This window comes from Cyphomyrmex costatus, unplaced genomic scaffold (genome assembly GCF_001594065.2).
Source record: "Cyphomyrmex costatus isolate MS0001 unplaced genomic scaffold, Ccosl1.0 scaffold639, whole genome shotgun sequence".
Taxonomy (NCBI): Eukaryota; Metazoa; Arthropoda; class Insecta; order Hymenoptera; family Formicidae; genus Cyphomyrmex; species Cyphomyrmex costatus.
In genome coordinates this window covers 1,470,737-1,496,398 of record NW_017280199.1, presented here as the reverse complement: position 1 = coordinate 1,496,398, position 25,662 = coordinate 1,470,737, and the positions used below count along the sequence as shown (strand labels likewise).

Sequence of the window (25,662 nt, the reverse complement as noted above, 5' to 3'; positions counted from 1 at the left end):
AAATAGTGCGAAAAAGATACGAATGTCGTTTAAAGGTTGTGTGTAATTTACATTTCTATATTTGTGTTTTTTTGTATGAAATTTAATTTGTACTTTATTACATATCGTGTCGTACAAATCATGGAATATGTATTATAAATATTTTATTCGTCTACTCTGCTATTATTCGTCACACTACCAATATTATTAATCATGTCATGTTTGATTGAGGATTAATTATAACTCGTATTGATTATATCGAGGAAACAGCATAAACAATATGTGTCGATATACATAATTCTTTTGCATCCAGTATATACGTCGGATTATCTTATCATGCCATCATACATCAACTGTTAAGTTTCGTCAAGTTAATCTCATGCTTCTCTTTCCATATTGCCATATGGTACTCGGTACAGACAAGACTTTTTAACAGTCCAATTAACTGTGCGGTGGAAATCAGTTAGATATCGTATATACGTAAGAAAGAAATGCGTTTTCCTGGACTCCGCAAATCTCTCGTGTATTTAATCAGCACGTGCAGACCGAGTAATTTCGCGTTACGCAATTCTCGAAAGGATAAGAGTGTTATGCGAGCTAACGCAAGCTTAACTCGTTCGTTCGTTATGGAATATAAGCAAGGTGTTGATTTTCTCGAAGGAACAGTATCTTACGCAATCTGAACTTGTTAACATTCTGACGTCTATTAAATTTATCTTTTTCTCTATTTCGAACTTTGAAAGTACGTTTAAAAATGAAAAGTTTGCGCCGAAAAAATATAGTATAATCCTTGGGTGTATACATTCATATCGCAAATTAGAGATGAGATGTAAACATAATGTTAATTTATTATCAATTTATTGCTAATGATGATTTTCAATTGTAAATTATTACATATTTTTAGTATTTTTTAATTTAATTTAAGACAATCTTTATTTCTTTTCTATTCATAAAAAAAAATTAAAGTTTTATTAATTTTTTTTTGAATATATAAAATTTAAAAGTTTATTTTTCTAAAAAAAAATTAATTTTTTGCGAACAACATATTTTTGTAAAGAAAAATAATAAAACAATGTCACTAAAATATCAAATTTTATATTTTAAAAAATGAAGAACGAAATTTTTTTTATCTTTTTTTTTTATCTATTTGTGTTTTCGAACATTAATTTATTACAGCTATTTAATTTTCAAACATAATTGAGAAACATCAGCACTGTTCAAAAGTTTGAACATTGAAACGAGCAACTGTAATCTTATTTAAAGTTCCAATGTCCACGTTGAAGAAAACTGGCGTGATGTCTATCGATCAGAATAATTTTGAATTACTCCGTGGACACGTCGCCGCCAGGAGTTTGCCGTGAAAATCGAGGTGTCAACGACATACTTTGCCGTTACGAACTGCGCGAAATTAGCGGCGCAGCGTCAGCAATTTTCCGTTCCGTACTTTTCTCACGGTGCGCGGTACGTTTCTCATTTTCGCTGCGTTTGGTGGCGTAAATTTATCGTTCGTGCAGCGCAACGCAGCGCGACGTACGTCGAGCTTCTCGCTAGCGAGCACCAATGGCACCCCGCGTGGCTCCGAAATTGCACTTCGAAAAGCGTGCGGTATCGCGTCCGTCCAGAGATCTGATGCGTCGCAACGAACTGCAAGCCACTGCACGTGCCAGAGCAAACACCATGCGAAGCGCATGTATTTTTTGTGCAACGCAACGTTCAATGAGTTAGAGGCAAATATATCTATGTATGCGTTGTAGCAATCTGTCCGCATATTTCGGACGAAATATTGCGTCGGTACTTTTAATTTAGCACTTTATTTGCATTTGTTTTTTATTGTTAGATCTACAATAATTTGCGGTGTATTTCTTGCGAACCTTGTCGTAAGTCGCTCAATATCGAACATTGTGTTTTCTCGAATTTTAATTTTGCATATATTTATTAATTTTATAATATTAAAAATGAATATATTAAAATTATTAGATATCATATTAAAAGTTGAAGTAAGTACTGAAAATGAAGTGTTTAATTTTAAGATATTAAAATGTTTTGTTCTTGTCTGAAAGAGTAAAATATTTTAATATCTTAAAATTAAACATTTTTTTTCTGAATGAGGAGGAAAGGGAAATAAGAAAGATAAAAATAATTGACTTGTATTACGAATTGTATTATTGTTATATTGCTGATTATCGTAAATGGAAATTGCTTCAGCAGAAAGCTTTTCATAGTAAAAAAAAATACAAAATAGGCTTTATGACAAAAAATCGATAAATTGAACGATGTCAATGCTACGCCTATGCCAGGAAAAATTTATTTTCAGGTTGGACTACGTGTACACGTTTTCATATGCACCTCAGTAGAGACGTGAAAATCTTATTTTCTCCGTTGAGTTTCTCCGTATTATTCACGTTGGCGGCCGACTTTTCGGTGCATGATAAACGAAGTTCTCTCCGTACGAACAAAGTTTCTCCTTCCAAATACACTGTACGCATATTTGTGTGATAAAGATGGGCATGGAGTCGTTAGTTGAAGACTGCAATGTTAATCGGATGTTTCTCTTTCAGGAGGACTTGGAACCTCGCGAGGATGCGGGACCGGCTCTCATGGTACATGGTCTTCTTGATTCTGCCGACAATCCTTTTGGCCAGGTCGCTCGATAAAGGTGAGCAAAGAATAAGAATTTCTTTTCTTTTCGAAATAAGAATTTCGCAGATGATCGTCTTATTAAACATATATTATATAAAATAATTAAAATTCAAGCACAGAAAGAACGGTTTTACTGAAGTATCTAAAAATTTATAGCTAGATTTGAAAACAATTTTATTTGGACCATAAAAATAATGTAGAATGCTTAAACTGATTGCTAGAACCTTAAATCTTTTGGCAGCATTGTCACCAATGTACGTTTATATATAAGCATTCTACATGTGGTTATCTGATAAATTAATAAAATTATTTTTAGATCTGGCTAAATTTGTAGATACTAGCCAAACCGTTTTTCTTTTCACTTTTTGTAGTATATTTATACTGTTCGTATTTACGAACATTTGCTTATTTATTTATTAAATGCCCATTATTTGCAAAAGAAAGCAAATTACATTGATGTACCTTAATGCTTCCAATATGCAATATTTCTCATTCAATCATTCAAAATATGTACAAAGATAACAATCGTATAAAATATTTTCCACATCATTAAGCTGCGTTAAAATGAGGTTTGAACATAAAATGTATAATTATATTGAGTAAAATAGAATTGCAAGCTCGTTTTATCGTTGCTATTGTCGATGTCATTAATATCTTTGTTATGCGGGGAAGATGAGAAATACCCACAATAATGAACACGTACATGTAGATTAAATGAGATAGGATATATATACGACGTATTTCATTACGTGAGCGACATGATAATGTGTGGAGACATAGAACTTGATAATTCCTATAGGCGCATTGTATTGTTGAAAAGTGCTAGGAGATGACTCTTTCTGTGTATTGAACGATGAGGCGTCATAACTCGACTGCGGTTCGTAAAAGGAGCCTTTTAAATTTTGTGGAATTATAGAACGCCGCTTATATTGGGTGAAGTGAATAAAGCTTTCACTTTCAAGGAAGTCCACGGGAATGTCTTTTCAACGTCCATGACGGAGACATCTATAATGTACTGTCCTATCAATTATATAATCACAGTAATTTATAAGAAATTTTTATGTTTATTTTCAAATGCTTTTTACGCTTTTATATTGAGAAAAATTAGTCAGAAAGAAGATATTTCCTCGCGCGAGCGCAGTGCTCTTAACGTAAAAGCTCCTTAACGTTAATCGCAGGTGAAATTTGAATGAGGCGCTCGAAAAGTTAACGCTTGAATTTACATTTCGCGGTACAAGTCGCATTAGGGCGTATTACGTTCATAAAGTATTAATCGCATCTAAGAGAAGCAATATTGCAAGCAATCTTCTAATAATTACTTCCTTGTCCAATTATTCCGAGATAGAGTGCAAATGTATATTATTTTATATCGCGTCCTGATGCATTACTGCTTAAAATCGAAACGTCTATCTATTTTTTTTAACCTTTGATATCAAATGTTTAACGTGCATATAATTATTATAATTTAACGCGAATTTACTTACCGACATTACAGCGCAATAAATGCATTTTTATCCTTACTGTTGAAGCATACAAAAATTCACGTTGTTGAAAGAAGAAAGTAGAACAAAAAAGGAGACGACGGTATGCGAATATTTAATTTTTATTTACTCTTTGATGAATTATGATGAAAGAGGTTAATTGTTCACATATCAAAAGATTAAAAAATTCTATTAATCATTATTTTTAGTAAAAACTTGTGATAAATGAAATTAATTATTCACATATCAGAGAGATGTGTAAAAAAATATATTAATCATATTCGGTAAAAACTTATTACATTTCTTAATTCTCTAACAATTCCATTAGTTTAAAACGTTAGTATAAATATTTTTTTATATTTTGGCTCTATTCAAAGGCTATAAGCTTCTTGTAAAATTATCTAAATGCAATCTCCGAGAACTACATCGTACTATAAATACATATATGATAGAACTAAAGAACTAACGCAATATATATTTTTCTACAAAGACATTTGGTTTACCTCTGAAAATATACACTAACAATAAGACACGCTGAGTAAATAGTACTAGTTAATTTTTTATGCATGATGAATGTGCCGACATTCAAAAGAAGGCCTGCAGAAAATAAGAGAGCCCACATAAAGATGTGCCGGCATGCATGTCCCGGATAATCCTGGGAAACACTTGTAGATAGAAGGCGAAATAGAAAACCCGCAACTAAAAGTTTTATTTTCTCCGTTTACTTCTCTAGGAAAAATAACTTGCCATGCGGTGGTAGGCGGATATATATTCGTCTTGAGAGAAATCCTTTTTAGCGCGCGAAACCGTCTTGCTGGTTTACCCGTTTGCGCATATGCCCGTGTGCACATCAAACATCGAATTTCCAAGCGAAACGGAGAAGCAAAAATACGAAAATGAAAATGTCATGTAGAAAAAGTTGAAGCCAAAATAAGTCACAGGCCAACGCTTGCTTAAAATCTTAAATATTCATAACTCACCGTACCTTCAATTTTTGCAGAAACTGGGACACACTACTTTGGGAAAACCAACACACAAAATTACTATATATTGAGAGAATCAATGATAGTTTTGTCATTTTTACCAACAAATCTGAAAGTAATTTTGTTACCGATAAAAAACGCAGGACAAAGGAGAGAAAACACAGACATGTACGCGTATCGAAGCGTTTAACAGACACCTGTTATACATAAATGTGACGAAAGTGCTTCTAATTAAAATTCTCGGCATTACTCGGCGAGTTTTCAAGTGCAACAAGAATCGCTCGTTTATTCTGAACTCACGCGTGCGTGCTTGTATACTGCACGTACGACCATCGTGCGAGTCATTAGCGGCGAGAGAAAGAGGAAGTCTGGAAGCGTAAGAGAAAGCTCGACAGTGAAAATATGGAAATACGTGGAAGATGCAGTACGTGCGCAAAAATAGCATAATGCATTTTCCAGTCTACTGCTCGTTAAGTTAAGGTATCTGAGGTGAGATATTTATCAATGCGCCGCGTTGAAGCTATGTCAGAAAAGGAAAAATGAATGCAGACTCGCTTGATCAGCCGCTAGTGATGAGGAAAAGAAACACTCCCGGGATATGATAAAAAAATGTGTGTGACAATAATGCAAGCAAATACGCTCAAATGAGTAAAAAAAAAAAAAAACACTCTCTTTCGGTTGGTTAACGAATGATAAAAACGAAGCAGGAGAAAACACGAAAGATTTGTAAAAATAATGGAGGGACATTTTCATGAAGAGTGAAAAATACACGTAGCTTTGAATATTTATATTAGATCTAGTGATAGCATCATGCATGCCACATAGCCATAAAAACGACAGAAATAAATTTAGAAGGTACACCATTTCTAGTTCTTTTATTTCTTTCTTTATTCAGACGCTTCGTGTACGAAAATTTTTATTAATGTATATTGTCATGGCATCTTCACAGAGAAGAAAAACAATAAAAATGTACGGTATTTTTAAAGATGTTTGAAAATGTCGTGGCAGTTATCTATTTATAAACATTTTTTGTAAAAAATAAAAGAAGAAGAATGAAGGAAAACTAATCTCACAACCGTAGATAACGAATTATTAATCATTGTGTATTATTTCATGTCAAATTATTATTGTTTTTTATCCATGCAGGCAAAAATGTATCAAGTTCATGAATGTATGAGAAAAGACAGAAACGTGCTTTTAAACGCAACACGAAAACATTGTATTGTACAAATAATACACGAATGCAGAATGCAGATAGTATCATTGCATTGCTAGACCAGAGTTGTTAGTGGTTAGAGAAAACCGAGAAAACTGGGAAAAGTTAGAGAATTAAGAAATTTATTAATCTAAGATAAAATTAAATTACTATAATACTAATTCTAAATTTAAACTTTATTTCTTTAAAAATAATAAATAAAATTTTTTAAATTATTTAAGAAAGCACCGTAAATATTTTTTATTTATAGTAAATGATTAGAGAAAGCTATTAATAGAGAGAGAGATATAGTTAAAAAAACTATAATATTCTGATTTTGCAAAATTAAGATACGTATTAAGGACATTTCGTAAATTACTTATAGTAATATAGTAAGATTATAAAACAATTTTTTATACAAAATATTTATATGTTTTAGTAATCGTACATTTTTTTAACGCGGACAGATTTATTGCGAGAGAGAGATGTTTTCAAAATTATATAATGTCAAGATAAAAATTTCTAATTAAGTTAAATCTTAATAAGCAATTAATGTACACAACACGCTCACACATACACACATAAAAGATAAATTTAATGAAATAAATTAAAAATCAAGAAACTCTAAATTATATTTGAAAATTCAAAAAATCGTAGAAATATAGACGAAAAGATAAATACTCTTCTTTCAAAAATATAAGATTAAAGAGTTTTTGTGTTAAAAATGCTTCAAAAAGTAGAACAAAATTTTATTTCCTTTTATCATTTTCCATTTATTTTGTATTGTATTTTTTTATCCAAAATTAACAAATTTTAATATTTTTTCTTTGCTTTTATTTAGTGCTCTTTTCAAGCTTCAGTTAGAGAAAACTTTTTTATTTCACTAACAACCCTGGAAACAATTAACGAACAAATGAAAAAGTGTTGCTTGAAATACTCTACTTTTTTGTCTGATAAAGATAAATTAAATATAATTATTTTTCTCTGAATGTTTTGCATAATGGCGAACGAATGATAACTAAAAAATGTGAAGTTAAACGCTATTTGATTGCGATTGTTATTATGCATGCTGATCGGGTATAATGATTTATATACGATCGCTAAAAATGTTAATACGAGACGCATTGCACAATGCGTGACAATAATAATTACGTATGCATCCTAATCGTGTTTGCGTACGCATGTCTATCCACATTCTTCACCAAAATCCATGAAATTGTTTCCATACCTTGCACGTAGGCATGCGTAATCGTCAACATGAAACGCATGGAATGTGGATACAATAGTTTGGAATTAGAAAAGGGCTTATTTACTATTTATTGATAGACAATATTTTCTCTTTTTCCTTCTCCATTTATATTACTAATAAGAATCTTCGATTTAAATTATTTGCAAGTAAACTTTCCTTTCGTAAATTTGTCTTCTGTTCCAACAAATGATTTACACACTTGAAAAAATTTAATATACTTTTGTGAAATTGTTCACATTTTATTTTGTTACTGATAAAAATATATTGAGATAATTACTTCTTAAAATTTGTTGATAACAAAGAATTAAAAGAATTATAATAAAACATAATAACGGTTGAGTCCATAAAAATCTCGCATTTTTCTCTACACAGCGATTTATTTCCGTCCTGAATAACCGAAAGTAATTTATATTTAACATCTTAATACTATGCCGTGATATACTCGGGACGTCCAAGCTACATGAAATCACATTCCGGAATCATAGAGAAGAAAAGGTTACGTCAGTCAGACACTCCATTGCGACCGTTTTTAATCGGGTACGCCCCTTCGCGATGGAGTTTTACTCGACGCTATTCAACAACTCTATGAAGGTGTCGTGTTTTTTTGAAACAAGTATAAGAACGAGTAAAGAAAGGCAGGAGAGAAAAAGAATAAGTAATGGCTGCGCGATAATCAACAGTGCGAGGAACGTGTACGCTCTCGTAGGCTTGTAGACATGCAACTACCTGCCACAATAAAAAGGATTTTTCGTGCGTGCACACCGCAGTTCACTACGCGAAAAGGAAGTATTATTCAGGCCTACGTGATGGCAGTTTAAAAGAGACACGCGATAAGAGTAGCTTGCCTTCTTTGTATTGGTGATTACAATAGAGGGGTATTTTCTATCGCTATACGATGAAAGTCTTGTTTTCTGACGAGTGTTATATTATTCGAGGATTGTAATTTATAAAAACGTGTTTATTATTATCGTAAGGAAAAGAACGTCATTATAGCAACATTATTATAATTTTATGTCGAAAATACTTTGCTGATATCTACTGATGTTGTATTCTAATTTAGGTATTACATTGTTGATAATTTAGAAATAATATTGTTGAAAATAAATCTTTCATATTGTAGATTACAGTAAAATCATAAATTATAGTAATTTATTGTAAAAAGATCTATTATATTATACGTATAGTGTTATTCTGATATAAATAAGAATCAAATTAATATTTTATTTATCATTAAAAATATAATTAAATATATAATTATTGATTTAATAATAATTATTATTTCTTGTGAGCACATTTGATGTAACACACCGGCGATTAAAAATTTTGATGGAATTATTAAAGAATTAATAAAGGAAAATTTTCTTTTAATAGAATGAAACCAATAGGGTAAAGTATTTCCCTAGAATAATACAGGCAAGAATTGTCTCTTGATAGCTTAATCGCGTGGAATCGGCATACCGCTTTAAAGAGCTTTCCCCGCTTTGAAATTGAAATCGCGCCAAGCGCATTTAGGTGGCTTCCCTGGAATCGCCAGCATCCATATTTAGGTATCGGAAATTCTATAAAAGACGACGCGAGAAGTTAATTCGGGTCTACCTCACAGCCGATATTTAATAGTGTAAAAAGCAAACTTGCGTTGGCGAATCTCGAAATATCAGCTCATTACACAGATAAATTCTCGTTTTATAATCAAATTTAAAGGACAGAATTTACACAAAGATTTAAAGCGGAAACTCTATTTGTTAAATACAGAATATTATTAACTGGACTGGAATTATTAATGTAATTTTTACTATATTTTATGTTTTTAATGATTAAAATTTTAATAATTAATATCACAGGTATTCGATATTTTTCTGCTGTTGTATGCGCGTCGTATAATGTTTAAATAATATATTTTAAAAAATATTGTCATTAATGCATATTAATATAAATTCATTGCTTTATGTTAACGTATGTGTGAATATATATGTATATATATTACGATTACGTGTATGATATTTAGATTATTACATAGTAGTTTTAACTTTTAAGGAATAAATAATTTGATGTTTCTCTTTGTATTGTCGATAAAGCAATCGAGCAAAGCATAATAAGAATAATAAAATAGCAGGATCGGCACTTATGCAAGATCTGTTTAACTTCTCGTAATACTCGTATTTTACGAAGGCTACTACAAGGATGTCTTTGATTATTCTCGATATTCTTTCTCTCTCTCTCTGTCTCTTTTAGACTGTAAATAACGCTTTCATCCTGGATAATGTATTTTTTTTATTTTGAGAATAATAATTATTTAAAACATAACATCAAAATTAAATAACAAAGTTTTGCGAAAAAAGAAAGTATTATATCTGATTAATATTATTAATAAAGCTGCAGTGTAGAGATGTATCATATAGTCGATAAATAATGCCTTGTGTAGAGCCAGTGGTTGATTGTGTGTAATTTGGTTTATTCAAAAATTAGATGACAATTCCTATTATATACGTTTCGATCTCGTTTCGAATCCTTATCAATCTCTGTACAATTCTAATAGTCTATAATCGCTTTGATGGAATCATCATATTATATCTGATCTTAGACATCGATACGAGGCGATAATTGCTACAGGATTCCCTCTTATATTATACTTTTAATTTATTTATATCACTCTGCAAATACCGATATTTTCTTAACAAAATTAGCACATAATTTCTGCCGTAATATTAATCTGCGCTGCATACAAATGGTCTGTCTTTTCTTTTCGTAAATTGCGCGAGAATTCTTTCCTTAACAACAAGTTCTTTCGTTCACCAAGATAGCCGACTATTCCCACGAATGACAAATTACATCACTTATCTATCTCATTATTCAGACGCGCTATTATACTAAGTACAAAGTTTTGGTGCCTAAGAGGTACTTATATCGTGGTCTAGTCGACGTCTGCCTGTGAAAAGCTACCATCCTTTTCAACGGTGTATTGTCGACTCTTAAACGATCCCGCCCGACATGAACAACCGTCGGATAGTTCGGAGGTACAATTATCTCTGCAAAAATGTAACGAAAGTTATTGCATCGGTGCTCTTGCTAAAAGTGTCCTCGACGAGCATCATCTTCTCTCTGCTTTTCTGAAAACTGCAATCTCGATTTATTTGGTTCTAGACTTCTTAAATTCTAGGTTATTTTCGTCTCTGGTTTTCAGATTCTCAGATTCTTAAATGGTAAATTCTAGAATGTTGGGTCTCTGACTTGCGTAGAAAAGACCTTTTAGACTATAAATTATCTAGGTTTTCTAGAGATCTTAGATTTCAATTTTGAGATACCCTTAAATATTAATGCTCCCGAATACTACTCTTTCTTATAAATGAGATGCTTTTTAATGCTCGCGACTTGAAAATCGTTAGACGCTTGCGTATTTATCGTTGGTTTTATGCTTTGCACATATGGAAATTTTAGCACTTTTATTACACCTATACATGGCCAGTTTACATTTCCGGAATTTTAAAATTTATTTTCAAGCGAGCTTATATGCAAATATAGTTAAGTTTTAACATCGCAGAATTAGACGAGTTATCGAATTATGAAAGAGCTTCATTGTTGAAACAAGAGATTAAAGTTAGTGAGTTGAAACGTAGCTTAACGATCGTTATTTACACGGAGAGAACGATTTTGCTGAAGTACCTAAAAATTTAGCTAGATATAAAAATCTAAAAATAATTTTGTTAAACCATCAAAATTTTTAGGTAGAACATTCAAACTGCTAAAAATCTTGATAATCTAATAAAATATAATATTTTTAGTATGTAGGAATTAAAATATTATCGATGAATTTTTTGTTGCATGCGTTGTGTATTCTCACTCGAGACATTTATTTTTATACCTTTCTTTCTTCCTCTTTTCCTCACATGCATAAAAAGATATTACGGCGTAAGATATTACGAAGTTTATGGCAAATAAACTGTAGCTCATTATCTGTTAATGTTTTTACATCGCCTAATAATCATTAAAGTAATGTTATAATATATTTATAATACTTTTAGATCTTATGAGCTTCTTGTAAATTTATTTAAGCATCTATTTACAACTATCGCTAACATAAAACTCGCAAATAATTTAACATTAATATTAACATATTTTAATAAGATAGATCTTTCAAAATTCATATATCTTTTATATATAATAAATAATAAATATCTTAACAAAAAAAATCACTTATTGGAATAATGATTTTAACCAATGCAATCGTTCAATACGAAATTGATTTTAGAGATCGAATTGTGCATTTCGATCGCGCACGTAGAAAAAACCAAGTTTCTCGAGTATAAGAGGCATTTCCGCAAGATTATGAAGGTTTCCGCGTTATCGAGAGCTAGTTTTATCGTGGCGAAAAAGTGAAAAACTGAATCTAAGCGCGCGATGCACTCTTCCGTCTCGTAACTCCTCCTACGCATCTGACCCGCCGTGAATAAACTGAGCTACCCATCTTCTTTCTCAGCGACACACACGTGCATACAACGCGCATGTAATTTATGCGAAGCTGTCAAACCCGGAAATGACGTCTTGTACGCTCGGTCGCCTACGTCGTCCTACGTCGTCAGGTGAACAAGGGAGCAAAATGTTGTGCGCGAGAAAAAACGACAGGATGGTCTAAAAAGTGTATAGCTCTCGCGCTTCGAAGACATTTGCTCCGGCAAATGAGAAACGTGTCCTCCACTTCGTTTGGCTTAAACAACTCGCCGAACAAGTGCTTTGCTATAAAAGCGGTTGCTATCAGTGTTAGGAGATCTAAAAGCAAGATAAATTTAGTACTTGAGTTCCAACGGCGTTAACTAAAGTTGGAAAAATCGTACCTCTTCGCTCGGCGTTTCTCAATCTTATTCATCTTCTATCTCTACAAAATTCTGATAGGTATCGTCATTACTACTTAATTATATTTGATTGATTTTTTAAAAATATTGTAGTATTATTTTCGGATTTAAAAACATTTTATAATCGGTAATTCGACATACGAGTTATGGAAACTTTTAATCTACATTTTCGGAAGATAGTAACGTATTGACACATCTTCTCTTTCTACTGGTAATCTCTGGAAATCGCAATTTAAGCTTTCCTAAAGCGTAACGTTGGTCAGAGTCTACAGTCCTGCAGCGACATATTACAGTTCCTAATATAGCCACGGTTTTGGGTTTAGCTGTGTCCCACATCAACGAACTAACTCTATTTCAACAGCAGACTATGTGAGTCAAGATAGGTATAGTCCGTCTATTAAAACGATGTGCAGACAGCGATCAATATAGATATGACTGTACGTACATAAAAAGGAAACGGGTGTATCCATGGTAGTTTTAGCGTGTATTTTTGCAACTTAAATTCTATGCAGTCTAAACTTTCGAATAACATTAATTGTAAAATATACAAAATAACTTCCGCTGCGTGAGATTTATCACGAGGCAGTTCCGTGATAATTTCAGCAAAATTCTTTCAGAATTAGCTGCTCACTATCTGATAACTACTTAGCAATTTTATGAGAGAGAGAGGGAGAAGTATACGCGAAAGGAAAGACGACAGTTCCTGACATTATATAGATTGCCGTATATCCAACGTGTCGGCAATCGTCGACGAGTCGTGTGCGCGGACACGAACGCGGCGCGATTGCACATAAAGCGAGATTCGCGCGCGAGATGCGTCCCCACGGGCGAGAATATTTTTCGAGTCCTTCGTGAGCGTTGGGATATCGGACTATCCTCTTCCTTCCCCTTTCCTCTTTCCCTCAGGATGAACGCCTTTCCCGCGTATGTACCGGTGAGATAAGCTCTCTTCTCGCTTTTCGCGCTGGCCTTACCAACGGACTATCCCTACGACGATGACGGTGTGCGAGCTAGGTAATGCAATATTATTGGAGATCGCAGGGCGATTTCTCATGTTTTCCGTTGGCACACGCACGTACACACGGAAACGCGTACTGAATACACGACCGGATGGTTTGCACCTGCGATATGCAAACGAGGCAGATCCATTCCTATCCGCAGTTTTTCTTTTTTCCGGTCAAATGATATTGGAGGACGGCGATATTGATAACGCCGTGGATCTTAAATTAAATCTTTTCTCATAGAGATCTTTTTGCTGGATAAATATTGAAATAATAATCATTATGAGGTATGTAATTGTATTTATTAAAAAATAGTCGATATACCGAATAATTCTGGTGTATCATTTTGATTGCATAAACACGAACGTGCGATAAATTTTAGATATGCATAGAATTATGTATAAAATTATACAGTAATAAAATAAAATTGAATATCATGCGCGAAATTTCAATACGCTTCGTAAAATCACTTTTTGTTCAAGGTTACATTTTTTATATTCTAATCTAAATTTTTTAACTGATGATATATAAAATATATCTATAGTAATAATATCCGGTACATTTACGAATAAAACTTATTGATTCAAGAACATCATTTTTCAGATAAAGCTTCACGCGGCGAAATCTCTTTCTACAAAATACAATTAATTGCGGTACAACTATACATGTTTCTGACAAGAGGTGTTAAGAGGGAATTAATTGCACCGTATATGGATTGCTAGGTAGAATTATCTGAGACTGTCATATATCTAGATTACACGCATAGCCGTCGGCGATATATTTTCCATTGCGGTGTCCGTAATTATTATACGGGCAATGTATTTTGCGTTAAGCGTGCGCGTATTACGAATTTCCGTGTGATTAATTCGTGACCGTATGCGCAAATTTTCATACAAAACTAGCACACACAAATAACATATTAAAGATTATTTAAGATTTCTTCCCTAATTAATCACCCTTTGCTATTTTACTGATCATGTGAAAATATATCACAGCAGCCTAAGTCACATTCGAATGTGTGTAAAATTAAATTAAATTCTTTTTCTCTCTAATTGTTTTTTATTTTGATACGTATTTGATGAATATGTATACTGAAGTAAAAAAAACATTCATTTTTGTTTTATGTGCTTATTATAGAATAACATATTAAACGTAAAATAAAAACGTTTTTATTTGTTTAATTAATTAATTTATTTATAGTATAAACTTAAATTTTTTAAATTACTTGTTATGAAATTTAAAAAACTGATATTTTGTTTTAACATTTTAAAAAAAAAGGTTACGTGTATGCATATGCATAAAGGATGAATTTAATCCGCAAGTAAATTTGCCACGTAGAGATAGCGAGCGTCGCATGATCGCGGCAACGATGTGGAAGCGACTGTTGTAAGATTACAAGAAATATTGCATCACGATACAAAATGTGCCGGTGATCGTGTTTGTCTCGATATTTACATTTGCCGACGCGATGTCGTTGAACCGCGCGACTGTCACGCATTTATGCGGCCGCCCTCATGCGTGGTATACCATATACGAATACAATATATTGTCGCTGTTTGACACCTCTGTCGATTGGAAACGATACGAATATATGTCCTACGTGTTTGTTGGCCGCTTATCAGTGAGGGTGGTGGGACACGGAGCGAGGTACAATCGTTGCCTCACTATGCTAAACTTTGATTCCACGTACTTGATATACAAATGTAATCTATTGTTCATACGTGTATTGCCAACTCTATTGACCTTTCAGTAAAGTAGATAAGTTGATAATGTGTCTATTCCATTCTGAAAATTTATGTAATTTTCTCTAGAAATCGACATTTAACGATCAATGACCTCTTGCTAAACTATTCACTTATGATTTCCTTTAATTTAATTACTGTTTTATATCATTTTATCGCTATACTACATCAATTTTCATTGGAGTTTACAGAAACTTAATTCTGATAAATGATCTCTGTTTTTTTTTTATAGAAAGTTTAGCAATTTTTGCAAAACATAGAAGGTAGAGTAAACTCTATTAACGTAACAAGCAATATTGCAATTATGTTATCAGACGTCAGCATTTTCTTGCAAGTTTCTTAATGAATAATACATTCGGCGAAGGAGAAAGACCCCTCTTCAAGTTTCTACACAGCACGTTATTTATCGGTGCGGTCAATAAGGAATGCATCCCTAGGAGTGGCTAGGAGTTTTCACTTCCTTCCTCGGGAGGACAGATTACAAATGCGAGTGTTGGGCACTAATGCGTTTTCGGTACCAGGTAACTGTAAGGTGTTCCATTATCGTTAGTGTTACCCAAGATTAATGACGTGTAGATTTAAACGATGTTCGACCTTAAACGAGGATATTAGATTTCAATGTTTCCTTGGAAAGTATTTTTATAAAAAAAAAAAAAAAGAAGAGATCATTTCAGATATCTTTCGGCTCTGAATGCATAGTGTCTTTTAATATCGAGTATTAGAACGACGCGGTTATTTGGAAAGCAATCATACCGGATATGGTGGTTCTAAATCGCATTTTATGGATACAGATATCCTTTAGTGACAACGCCGCAACTTTATTATCATAATCACGAAATATATGGACGCCTATTCGCAATGTAATCTTAACGGTTGTAACCAATTATGGGAAGCAACTCTGATGTTCATCGGTTTATGTTCGATCATAAGCGATTCACAATGGAACTTCGACCAAAGATATATTATAGTAATGAAACGGATATAACGCATAAATAAAATTTCTTACTAGTGTGACTTTGTATTAACATATGTTATCATATATATTTATATGATAATATTTTGTAGGATTTAAAGATACTACACAATACATAGTTCTTCAAAGGACGTCCTAGAGACGTCCAGGAGATATTCTACGTCTTAAGGATGTCCTCAAAACATTTTTCAGAGAATTGTATTGTGCGGGATGTAAAGGAAATATTCGAAATAAAACCAAGCGGTGACAGTTATTTATAAATATATTTCATCTTATACACAAGTAAGCATGGCATGAAGTATTATTAGCGACTCTATCTTTTCGGCGCTCGCTTCTTAAAATCTACATATATTATGCGCGCGCGCACACACATACATACTCAATCATATTATATTTTCATCTCTATTTTTTCAAAGATTCTCGAATATAATCATGATCCAATAACAATTTTTTGTTCACCACACATTATTATACAAGTAGAGCTATATTTAAACATGCTACATAATTAATTATATAATTAAATAACATTATATTATTATATAGATAATAATATGAGACTATTTATATTAGTATATATTAATATATATTGTCGCAATTGCGACAATATTTCTGTTGCATTTTGTTTATTCACGAGATCGTTTACAGTAACGAACTGCATTGTAACTGTGGCGACTGGAATTTATCGATTACTTACGCGTCTGTCGATCGACTTACAATGAACAGCACGACTTTGTTGGTAAATAGGAGAGTAGGTTATCCTGTTATCCTGTTTCGCAATGCTATCAAGTGACAGAAGACACATAGCGCACTGTGTCATTGACATTGTGTATGCCATGCAATTGTACATACAGTCAATTTCATTTGCTACTGTTACTTGTCGTTGAGGACATTTTTATTGACTGTATCAGTATTTTCATCGAAAAACAGAGAGCACATCAGTGACATATTATATTTCACTCATCTAAACAAATCTAACTTCTCCACTTGTTATTAATTTGCTTTATCCTTCTCAACATTAGTTATTTTGATAAATATTACAAAAGTTAATTTTCGTAAAACTAACAATTCTATGAATCCTTGAAATATTACAAGTACATATGCATAAAATGTCACAAATATGTATTTCTCTATGCCATACACAATGGCATACTTTGGCACTATGCCGAGTATGTCCATACTTGATAACGGTTTGTCAGCAAATTTGACAGTATTTGTCGAAACAGGATTCCTGTGTACTAAAACGCTGACTAAGCTCTTTCTTGATTTTATCAACACATGTTTCCGAAGCTTCGGTGCTTTTTTCGATCAGATCAACACCTGCATTGATATGGTCGACGCAGCAATTTCAGAAAGTTTTAGTAACTTTATGGAATACTAAGAAACATTTCCTCAGAGCTCTGTTAAATTAATACAAAAAAATTGGCACGAGAAGAAACTTTGAAATTTTTTAAGAATATTAGATCTACTGAGTTGTATTCACGAAAAGAATGGTTTTGCCGAAGTATCTAAAAGTATAACTAGTTACAGATCTGAAAATAATTTTGATAGATCATAGAAATAATTGTGTAGTATTCTTAAGTTATTCGCTAGAACACATAGCTGTTTGCAGTATTGCTAATTATACTTGGCGATCCATGTAATTATTTTGATAGTTCAATAAAATTATTTTTAGAGATCTATATATCTATTTATAAATATATAGTTAAATTAAGACAACTAGCAACGAACCGTGAACCGAGTCGTTTATACCATCGCCATTGCGTGAAATATACATTCTTTTAATATCGAAGAATATTTTTAATGACCGGCACCAATCCCTACACTATAATAATTGTTACATATATTAGTTCTGCAAAGAAATGAATTTCTGCCAAGAAACCACCGCACTCTTTATACACGTTTTATGTGCTCACAGTAAAGACATAATTGTTGCTATACACACATACACAACGACCGTATAATTTAGACACGCGAATAACGCACCTTCCTAAGTTAGAGATGCCGCTGCGACGACCCGAGATCTTTCGTAGAAAAGCTTCGAGGAAAGCCGCGAAAGAGACAGGCTGATGCATTTTTGCAGAGACCGCCCACGTGGAAAAAGGCGAACGCTGGTAAACCACGATAAGCGTTAATGGGCCACCGCCGGGCTTCATAAAAGTTATTAAATTCCTGTCAAAAGCTGTACTTTTACGGAAGCGACCGTTAGAAGAGCGAGAACGGGAACACACCTGGCACGATCGAGGGCAACCATCGCCGTCCGCGGTCGATCCACGAACGTATTCGTAAATAGCTTTCTCGTGCTATCGACCAAACTTTAACTACCCGCGGACGTGGAAACGGCAAGTTTTCCGCAAAAGTTCGAGATGCGACGCGCTTTACGAGACTTTATCCTGCGTCTTGTCGTAGCACGATGAGGCATGGTTTCTAAATTCTGCATGTCATGGAAGACATGTTATCTTATCGCATGGACTCTTACAGAACATGTTTCCTGAATGTAGATTCCAATTTCTAAACTTTAACAGACAAAGACGTTGAAATGTAGCGTATGAATTATTGATTCTAACATTTCTCGAAATTTAATTCCTAGATGCATTCTGTAAAGAAAATATTAGGATATTTTTATGTGTGCTGCAGTATAATTTTATATTTTTAAATAGATATCTAAGCTCTGTCACATATGTTATTGAAGTGACATATTATAGATATGTGTTGAGACATTTTGTCAATTTTCTATTTATTACTTTCTTTTTTTAGTGTTCTTATTTTACTTAATTCTTTTATATTTTATTAAGTGATGTCAATCAAAAGAGAAATTATTTAGACATGATCTAAATTCTTTTTATATATAGCCAATCTTCTTCTGTTTTGAAAATTCAGAAAAAATATATGATTTTTTTTGCTTAAATACTCAAGTAGATATTATATTATTTTGATTATACATAATTAATATAATAAATATATTATAATTCAGATTAAAAAATAAAATTCATATTTGTGTACCAGATATTAAATATCTTGAGCCATATTAAAAATATAGGAAACTTGTAGAGCACCTAATTGGAACAAGTAATCATCAGCGCTCCGACAAGAACTAGTTCGATAATTTACAACAGATTTTGGAAGCAGTCCTTTCGCTACCTTGCGCGACATTATTCTTACTTTATCTCTTGATAAATTAAAGAACCGTGAAAATTTTCGCGCCAAGTACTGAGGCTATTAAATCTTAATAAAAAATCAACCATCAGGCGCAGGCGCCCACGCTCGGCATTTATACCGTCGTAAATTCTGTGTCGTTTAATATCGCGCATATATCCAAATGACTATGAAAAATGCATAGAAACCCTCTCGCCCACCGCCGCGCGTTACTTGATAAAATATACGTCGGTCGTAATTCCGTATGCCGAAAAAATCCACGGCGATGCAGGTAAGCGAGCGCATGGATTTACGGCGACGGCTTCCTCGTCACGACATGACGGATTTAGCTTGCACTTATCCTATCTTAAATGGGCTTATCTTAAATGGATTCCAAACGATGCTGATGCTTGCGATCAGTGTTTGCTAAGTATGGATGAATCTGGCATCGAATAATGGTGTTCATTCACCAAATATTTGACAAATGCAAACGCGTCGTACTCACGTAATAAATTTCATTCCTACATATAAGCGTTATCGTGTATGATTGCGAAAAGGATGCATCATTTGTTTTAACTTGACAAATATTTATCGAATACATACGTACGTATAACATACGTTGTATTTAGAATCGTTCTATTATACAAGATAGATATAGATATTAAATGACTGGTCAAGGAACACGTTAATTAAATTCTTCTGTTAAATCAGATAACAATCAGAGCATTAATTATTATCGAATGATGTTGATGTGCGTTGAGTCTCGCAGTGACATAAAATGTCTAACACAAATGAGAAATACATTTGCATTCGTTCATTACTTGACAAATATATAATGTACATGTATTATTTGATTTTATAAACGAGCATCGTATACAAAATGGTTTGAATCATAAACTTCTTTCTTCGAAACGTTCCTTCTGAGATTCAGTAGTGTCCAACCAGATGCTGATCAATTCTTCGAGACTGGTTTATTTTATCTATAAAGTCGGCGAGTATATACATATAAGAAGCTACTCGTAAAATAAATTTTATTTGCCCTAGTATTATTTATCTACGTTCGTGATTTTGTGCCGAGAGAAAAGTCGCAACCATAATCCCACGGGTGGAATTTTATAGTCACATATGCTTACAGGTTGCTCCACAATCGTACATGTAATTCGGAGGATTGCAATTCGTAGAGCTATAAATCAACGGTCTGAAGAGAAAGACGATGCAATTTGTAACTCATTTTGTCGTGGACGCGCCGGATTTTCTGCAAAAGATGAACAATAGGACGCTAGGGCTTTATCCCAATTACCCAAGTTTGGACATAAAATTTCATAGGAAAATACATTTTTGCGCTAGTGATTACGGAGAAATATAATATTTACCTACATGGATGTGTTTACAGCTTCATATTAAACGCGGGAAAAATCTCGTTATCTCTTTGCATGTACCAGATTATTCTCTCTAGCATATACAATGAAGTTCGCAACTACCGTTAAAAACATATTTTTCACTTAAATTTATAAAGAAAATTTTCATTCAATAAACGTTTATAGGAATTACGAAAACTGTAACATCTTTTACAGTTCAATCATATTTCGCACGTACGTTTCATTAACCTGCATCGTGACGTGTCCAATTAGCCTTTGTAACATCCTATAACATCGTACAACGACATCGCAATATCGTTCTATTTGCAGGGTGATATTTCGGCATCGGAAAAAATAAAATTACGCGTTTTGCAATTCCATTTTCGCGAGCGCGTCACGCTTTTTAGCCTGCGTAATAATCTGTCCGTGACATGTAGTTCAACGCGCTGACCGCTGTCGGTGAAAATTCTTTTTCTGTGCTGTAGGCAATGGCTTCTGGTATAATATTATATACAGTAAAGACGAAATATGGCGTACCGTATAACGGCCGCACGTATATTGACCAGCTTAATAACGTCGCCGGCGGGTCCAGCAGTTACCCTGGCTACTTACCTACCGGGTGGCGGGACCCTCAGGCTTAGGGTAGAGTCCTGATAGCCGATGGGTATAATCGTAAACTCGATATATAACGCACGACCGAAGAAACGACGATCTCGGGAGACCAATTTCTTTGCAAAAACTTGGAGAATATTGGCAGCCATTTCTAGGCAAACATTTTTGCTTTCCCTCTATCAGTCGAGTAAGCAGGCAGCATATTACGGGACGCATGAAAGACACGCACGGTTGCTTATCATATAACGCGCGGCTTGAATATTCCCAAATACAACTTTATACAGAATCGGATCTTAAATCAGGATTGTGTGGGGCATACATTTTTCGCATACTATGCGAAAACTCTCGAAGGCCGAACGGCGATTACATGCACGAAGAACATTTTCGGTATATCGCGTGTCGTAAAAGGCGTTACTTTAAAATTACGTTTTATGCATTGCGCGCTTTATTGTTATAATCGACGAGCGATTCAGATTAGATCTGTGTGCACAGAGCTTTTACATTTTCAAGATTTTTCTCTGCTCAAAGTAATATATCGAAATAATATTTCCTTGTATACTGAAGTTGCGTACCAACTTTTATCACAAGATAAATGAGTGAGTCTGGTAATACCGAAATAAAGCCATTGCGCGATATATTGAAACTGCGCTGTCACACAGTATATTTACATCCCCGAAGTATCTTTTACGCCGCGTGTCACGGGAAACCGAGATGGCGAGAATGCAAGTAGGACACTCCGCCTTAAGCTCAGTCAACACAGCCGTCCGGTATTGAAAAATGTTAGTATGATTTATTGCGGTGCTCCATCGTTTATGCTGCTCCTACTATGTTCTTTGGGCACACAGACGCCTCTAGCGATTTTATTCTCACGGGACTAATCACAATCGTGAACGTTCTTGCTTTGTAAATACATTAAAAGAATATATTGCTTTATGTTGTGAATTGTTGTGAAAATATTGTGAATTGCTTGAAGTACAATACTTGCGAAAATGTGAGAGGATGACTTTAATACTAATGGTACTCTGAATTAATAGAATTTCTTTCATGTATACTGACATGTATACTGACTATTTTTATTGAAGTCATACACACGTCAGATTTGATTTTATCAGTAATACATTTTTTTAATTATAGTAGAATGAAAATTACGAGAAGAAAATCTGAAATATTTCTTGATAATGAAATTATACTAACATACACGTAAAATAATAACTTTTTACTCTAATCATATCTCATATATATTATTATCGTGTAATATTTTACTTTTACAATTCTTCAGATTTTATACATACGTTATATACATATAATACTTTGTTAAAACTGTAATAAAAGCACATACACTCAAGTAACAAAATAGCAAAGCTATCTAAATCTGACTCTATACATTAAGATGTAAATCATATTTACGCTGTACATATTGCAAATGTTAAGATTAAAATTTCTTTAATTTCTCTTTGAGGACTACTCTCGCAAGCGCAAATACCGTCGCTCATGCACGGAGGCAGTGAGCATGTTTAATCCATTTGTATTGCATTTCTCATATTTTCCGTCTACCACGTTTAGACTTCAAAATACCGAATGTAAAATATACGAAAATATTCTACCTGCACAACGACACACGCTCGTTATCGATCCGTGGATTATTTCGGTAACGACCCTCAGACGCGAAAAATCCTTTTTGGAATTTTTTCTTTCATCCTAGATGCGCATATATCTCGAAATAAAATACAAAATGTAGCTGCCTATTGATGGGAAAAAACTGGATTTGCGAACAGCACGCACAACCGTTGAGTAAATTCAAGTTAAAATTCAAACTTTTGTGGCGCGCAATCGAACCATCGGACGAAACACGAAAGTGAATGTTTTTTTTTTGTAAAATTTAAAATTCTATAAAATATATTTAGTACGTGCCACGTAAATTACGCGATATTTTCGATATGTGAAGTTTTAACTATTATTATTTCAGTTATCTCATTGTTACACAAAAAGTTGGAAAATTATTCTTATTAGAAACTATCTATGAATTTAATTTCATTATAAATGAATAATTGGGATTTTTCGCATCATTTTCATTGCGTTAATTAAGAAAAAATGTAAAAATAATAGTTCGTGTCCCTATTTTTTTCTCGTTTACCTCTCACGTGAATTTCATTTGAATCATTAATTAGCACATATGACCTCTACCGTATGTATTCGCTGCTCATTGTAGACAAAATTGCCGTTTTAAGCAAAAGAGGAAATGCTTTTTCGTAGACCGGAAGCGGCTGCAATTACGTGAACGTAATTATACATTCCGGCAAGACTATGCCCATTTTCGTTGGCCGTACTCCTTCGTGTCTAGTCACCACGGCGAGCACGAGTATACACGTTATTAAAGAGGATTTACTACTTTACCGTCTAAAAGAGGATTTGATGGTCGCTTGTGACGGAGAGCCGGCTGGCATCACTCGACTACGTAATCACGAGCATTTCACTCCCCGTATTTATCGCGCTTCCTGACAACGCAAGCCTCGTCGACGTTTGATGCGAGTTGTTATCCCAATTAAAGCGCCGGTAAGCATACGCTTTACATGGCCCTTCTGACCCTCCGTTTCGTCTTCATGCTTGTATTTTGATTATCTGTCTTTGCACGTAACGATGTCAAGAGAGTAGCTTAAGAGTCGTTTGATGACTATACTAATAACTTTATATTATATCTTTGAGATGCATATAAACAAATTTTGAATTTTATAAATCTTGTTATAATTTATAAATCAAAATTTATTAATATGTGTGAGAATATTTTTTAACGTTTTTATATATTTTTGTCGTCATGAATAAATTAAAACCTAACATTATATGGATATGTATATTCTAATTCGGTGTTTACTTAAAATAAAACCGTAAAAATTTTATTTTTATTTATTTTTACAACGTTATAGCGTCTTACGTATCGTGTCCCAATGGAAATCTCAGTAGTTAGAAACAAATTTAAAGAACTATTACAAAGAGAAATAAGAAAGAACAAAACTTTTAAAAGGTTTTTAGGTTTAACAAAAATATCAAGCTCAAGTAAGATAAAAATAAATAAACAAAATGACCAACGACAAGTTTATTATACATCGAAAAAAGAAATTTACATTCAGTAAAACGTGCAATTTCAATATGCTTAAAACGTAATAATGTAGCGCAGAGAGTCTCGTTGCGACAAGACATTAACATGGCAGTTACTTGATGCAAAGGGATGAGTTTCAAAAAAAGCTCTCTGATCGTACAAGAAGTGTGGCTTGTGCGTCCTCTTTCTGAAAAGTGGCTGCGCGAATCGAGAGTACTCGGGGGCTCGTGGGAAAAGAATACAAGTCCATCCGGCTAAACTAGGCGAAGCAGAAAAAAAGAGTCTGTTCTACAGCCTTTCCCCTCCCCCTCATCGCTCTCTGCCGATCTTGTGTAAGCTCCCGCATTGTCTTGCGGAAACAAAAGACAGGTAGCTTATGCCCTGCATTCAAAAGCATACAAAGTTCAGTCTCAAGTGCTCCTCGTGCTGTATTTCTTCGACCACCACCCGCGCACACCTTTCTCTTTCCGTTCACCTTGCGTCTCGGCATGCTTTCTCGCTCGTCCGCTCGTTGTCCTGCACTATCGCTGATGTTATCTTTCTTTCGAACAGAGATAACTCTTCTCCCTTTTAGATATTTTCTTCTTGCGCGCATCATGCTCGGTTTTTTTTTTCTACATTTCTTTTTTCATTTGTATATATTCCCTCTGTACCTTAACTCGCTCTAACTCTCGACTTCATCTTTCTCGCCCTCGAATTCCTCTTGTGTTCCATTCTCTTGTATAACTTCGTACCACCTTCACTCTTTTCGCGTGGCTCGTGCTCGCCCGTAAAGAAGTCTCGTGGATGAAGTTTCGCGTCGCCATGTCGATGTCTTCTTTCTTCCACGTCGTCTAAAGAAACACCGCAAGTTCTTGTCCCACACACTAATAAATACAGTTTCGTATACTGGGATATTTCCCATGGCGCGCAATATCGTTTTTTGACAGACATTTTGAAACATGTAGTAAACACTGATCTCTTTTCTCACGAGACTAGTAGTATTTTAAAATTTCATTGCCTATTTCTTTCTTCTCATAACTTTGCTATAATCAGGGATGTAAGAAAAAATAATTGACGAAGTTTTATAAGTTATTGTGAATTAATCTTTAATGTGTTTAGTGCTTTCTAATTAAATTTTAATTTGTTGTAATTAAATGTTGAAACTTAATTTGTGTATGTGTGATGGTAGAGTCAAGAAAATGTGAAATCGCATTGCTTGAGTCATCTTGTCTGACCTTTCTACAGCTTTAGCCGAATCTCATTACTATTCATTACTTTTAACGTCTAATGGATCACGCTACGTCGTCTACTCATGCTAAGTCGGACAGAGAAAAATCGTCAATCCGTTGGAAAAATTCCTAATTAAATCTGGAGCGCAGTTAATGAATTTAATA

The 25,662-nt window shown here is 33.7% G+C and overlaps 1 protein-coding gene across 1 annotated transcript in view; it reads left to right on the top strand.

Annotated features, from left to right (window-relative positions):
* Positions 1-2,559: 2,559 nt before the first annotated feature.
* dpr12 (defective proboscis extension response 12) overlaps positions 2,560-25,662 on the top strand; it is a 140,265-nt gene continuing 117,162 nt past the window's right edge. Inside the window, exon 1 of the mRNA XM_018547396.1 lies at positions 2,560-2,635. Within this exon, the coding sequence (XP_018402898.1) occupies positions 2,560-2,635 (76 nt within the window). The remainder of the gene's footprint in view (positions 2,636-25,662) is intronic.